Source organism: Cryptomeria japonica, chromosome 8, assembly GCF_030272615.1.
Source record: "Cryptomeria japonica chromosome 8, Sugi_1.0, whole genome shotgun sequence".
Taxonomy (NCBI): Eukaryota; Viridiplantae; Streptophyta; class Pinopsida; order Cupressales; family Cupressaceae; genus Cryptomeria; species Cryptomeria japonica.
Window position 1 is genome coordinate 486,416,857 of NC_081412.1, and position 4,810 is coordinate 486,421,666.

Genomic DNA, 4,810 nt, shown 5'->3' on the forward strand with positions numbered 1-4,810 from the left:
CAGTGAACCTCTCTACATCTTGTAGTGTTGTAACAACCATACATAGTATCGAATTAGCGCCTTTACCAATACCAAGTACTGAACAATTAACTGATCCAACGGTTATTTTCACATTGGGAGACAAAGTATTTAAATGGACTGATAACGAGCTTGGATGGGTTGCTTGGGTGGATCTTGTATTTTTGTAATTATTGAATCCTTGAAAAGCTACATTCATATTTTGATTAACATTCGAAACAAAGAAATGCATCTCATATTTTGAATGATCTTTGATGAGATGAACTCATATTTTGCTAACATGCTCTCAAATGTGTAAATCATAAAGTGATACTTTATGTTTTTTAAGCTTATTAGCATATGACCAATTTTCCTTTTGAATACATGTTTCAATCACATTATGATCAATTCATTATGATTTAAAATAAAATTTAAACTCTGACAACATTACTCTATGCTGAGTTAATTTTGTTGTTCTTGTGCAGATATACCTTTGATAAGCTTAAATCATGTTGTGATTGTATTCTGATATAATAACTACAATTCATTATGCTTATAATTTACTTTTAATTTTCAAAATCATAAAAAAACAACCCGCCTTAATGTAGGTACAATTTCCCCATCTTGAATATGCTTAGTTCATCACTTACCTAAACTTGCCCAAACTGAACAACTACTGAATAACATAATACACAAAAAGATCTACAATCTTCAATTTCAATTAGCAACAATTTTTTGTTTAGTAAGACTTAGTTGCATATTTAGCAACTACAATGAATTATTATGCCCATTATGGCACTCAATCTACTCTAACACAATATTTTAAATGTCATAATAGGAATTCAATCAACTTTATTCTGCAAGTCAATATACCAGTCAAGGTGATGCAGAATTTATCGTCAGATTAAATCTAAAAGGATTTTGAAACTAACAAATAGGTAAATATGATATCCTTGCATGACGTTCTGTTTATTTCATATGAGCTGTACAATATTCAAATCTTCCAATAAATAAAACTTTTAGTATCAAATAAATTAACTTTCTGCCATAACATGAACTGGCATGTACGCTAAGTTGTGAGATTTGTCTCGAACAAAAAAGGTATATATGCACAATGGCATCTTCAGCAGCCACCTCTGAACCGATAGAGCACTCCACAATTGATAGTTTGGTAAGCTAAATTATCAAAGCTTTTGAAAATAGAAAGCTTTATGCTCTTTTTTTTGACAATACATCTCTCTTTTCCATACCATCCTTTTCATTACCACATGCATCCTTTTTGCAAAGCATAGTGCAAAAGTAGATGAATACTCTATAGATAACATAGCTTGATTACATACTTTACTAACACATTCTTTACATTAACAAGTAAGCAGATATATGGCCTGCTTAGCATTAAAATTAAATCCTCTATATTCATATTATTTTTTGTAGGCAAAAACCCAAGAGTATGCCCCTACCCCTTTTGCAATTCAATCTATCAATGTTGGGGATTAGCTTCCTTCAACATTGCTACAAGTTTTGTCATTTCAGAAAATGCAGAACAACATAAATGATATTGACAGACATAAAATAGTGTTATCTGATGGCACATACATGTAGTTAGCAATCTTACCTTCTAAATATGCTACTCTGATAGATTCAGATATTCTAAAAATAGGCACAATAGTCCAGTTATCGAGTTATACATGCCGATACATATGGAACACAAGGTAGGAAACAAACTATGGTTATTAAATACGATATGTTTCATCTCTATTTAATTTTGTTTAAGTGTAATTAACAGTAATTTAAAAAGAAGTCTTTTGTTTTCACATGACTATTGTAATACTTAGTCTGGAAGTGAAACAAAGTGATTGCCCATTCTTTGGTAAACCAGTATACATGTTCAAAGAACAACAACTAGAAATAATGTCTGAGGATAGACCATCAACATCTAAACGATCTCTTTAGTTTGCTACTGAATTGCCATCCCTGCAAACAACGACTTCTGAAAATGTAAGCCCTATCAAAACTTTGAATCCATACCAGAATAAATAGACAATCAAAGGCAAAGTTACTCATAAACGCCCTATTGAGGCATATAGCACAGCCACAAAAAATGGCCATGTGTTTAGCTTTGACATTGTTGACTATGAGGGGTGTGAAGTTAGAGTCACATGTTTTGATGAAATAGCTCAGTTACACTCTAACCGTGTGGACATAGGTTCACATTATATTATTTCAAAGGGATCCATTAAGGAAGCAAACACGAGGTACAAAAAACTAAACAGTCATTTAGAAATCATCTTGTTTGATGCATCCATACTGAAACGGTGCACCAACGAAGAACAAGTAGATCAACAACGTCCTCTTTTCATGCCCATTAGTGAATTGTTTCATCTAACAAATAACATGTTGGTTAACATAATTGGCCTTGTTTTATACGTTGGAGATATCATTCCAATACACAGGAAAGATGGCAGTCAAACACAGAAGTGTGTTGTGAAAATTAATGATCTGTCTGGTTCAACAATTGAAATCAACCTATGGGGTTCAATGGCAGAACAAAAAGGCCTAGAATTGAAAAATATGCTAACCAATGATAGTGTGGTTATCCTTGCTTTGCGTAATGCTCATGTTGGCTATTTCAATGAGAAGCTTATAAATATAACAGTTGCGACCACATTACATATCAACCCACCTTTTCCAGAAGCAAAACCTCTAACATTAAGAGGAAAGGACCCTTTGCTTGTTGTACCCTTTGTTGTAGAAACTATCCACATAGATGGGAAATATACTAGAATGACTATTTCTTCAATCCGTGAGAGGATGAGTGTCAAACCAGAAACAATTCAGACTACTTTGCTAGCTGTTCTACGTTTTGTAAACGTAATTGATCAAAGTTTCTGTTACGCAGCTTGTCCACTAATAGTCAATGGAAGGCCTTGCAAAAAAAAATGTACACAGCAAGTTGATGATTCTTGGTTCTGCCCTAGATGTGAAATGACCATACAAGACTGTAATTATAGTTACTTGTTGCTAGTAAAGTTACAAGATGCCACAGGTACTCTTTGGGCCACTGCATTTGATGAGGGTGGCATTCACTTGCTATACAAAACTGCAAAAGAGCTTTGTGCACTACAAAATGATGCAACAACAATAGAAACACCTTGCTCAGTGATTAAAAGACTACTGTCACATCACTATTCATTCACACTACTAGTATCCATTGACACATACAATTCGGAATCGAAGATGAAAGTCACAGTCAATAAAGTCTCTCATGTTGACTTCAAAGTTGAGTGTGATGCACTACTTGCAGAAATTGGTCATCTAAGTACACAGGCTTAGAGTTATAAAGCATCTTTCCTGATTATTAAACTTTCAGTTTACAATACAATTATTACATTAGATAATTTACATATTTAATAGTTTTATAAATACAAACAATTACCTTTTATGAACACATGGCTCCTTCTATAAATATCTATATGTACATTTCTTACATCTATCTCTTATCTCTTTGAAAGTCTTTCCTCATGACATAAGTTATTTTCACTCATGCTCATTACTTTTAAATGTACTGAGCTCTATCTTATTTGCAGAAAATTTATACATATATGCACATATATCTTTTTTTTTTTTAATATCTATTTGTATAACTATACAACACCAAAATTATTCATAGTTATAGAATTCTGCAGATATACAGGTATACTTATATATGTACATATCTATATATAATTATTCATAGTTTTAGTCTTTTTGATATATACATGTGTAGTTATATATGTGCATATGTTCATATACAGAAGTTTGAATTTTTAAATGATACATATATATACATGTGTATATGTATACATACATCTATATGTATCAGAAATTACTATAACTATGCATACCTATATTAGAATCATGCTTTTAAAAACAACAAGCAACTAACAACAACAAATAATTACACACACACACACACACACACACACACACACACACACACACACACACACACACACACACACACACACACACACACACACACACACACACACACATACATAGACACACAGACACATATATATACTATAATTATTCATAGTCTTAGTTTTTTTGATATATACATGTGTAGTTATATATGTGCATATGTTTGTATACAACACTTTGAATATTTAATTCATATGTATATATACATGTGTATATGTATACATACATCTGTATGTATCAAAAATTACTATATCTATGCATACCAATATTACAATGATGCTTTTGAAAAACCAAGTTACTAACAACAACAAGTGTAGGCAAAAGAACACTACAAAGTCAATTTATGACTTTGCAAAACCCATACATTTCAAGCAAAATCTCAACCTCACATATATACAGTAACAAACACAGGATTCTAACATTTCAGATATATGCACCTGTATTTATATATGTGCATAACTACGTGTAGAAGTATTTGTATACTTCATTTAAATGTATATAAATATGTGTACATATAAGTTGAGTAAATCAAAGCAACAAAACAACATAACAGATCACTACACATACAAATAAACATCACAAAACCACTTTACATACAAAACTAATCCTCTAAAACCACATAATCATAGATCAAGCAATTTTCAATTCTCATACATTCTTAATACATACTTCAAAGTTAACTATCTTCAGTTATGAAAATTCTAACATACCTCTACTCTCTTCGAAATATTAGATATCTATCCAGCCTTGCCCTCAAGAAATTGATGCTATCAAATTGAAGAGAAGCCAGACCAATAGAACTTACTATGCAAAGAACAAAGGCAATATCTCCAAGAAACGACAATTGAGA

The 4,810-nt window shown here is 31.7% G+C and overlaps 1 protein-coding gene across 1 annotated transcript; it reads left to right on the forward strand.

Moving 5' to 3' along the window:
• The first annotated feature begins 2,391 nt into the window (after positions 1-2,391).
• Positions 2,392-3,330, forward strand: LOC131077242 (replication protein A 70 kDa DNA-binding subunit A-like). The gene has a single exon (XM_058014695.2). The coding sequence runs from the start codon at positions 2,392-2,394 to the stop codon at positions 3,328-3,330; it is 939 nt and encodes a 312-aa protein (XP_057870678.2).
• Positions 3,331-4,810: the final 1,480 nt, after the last annotated feature.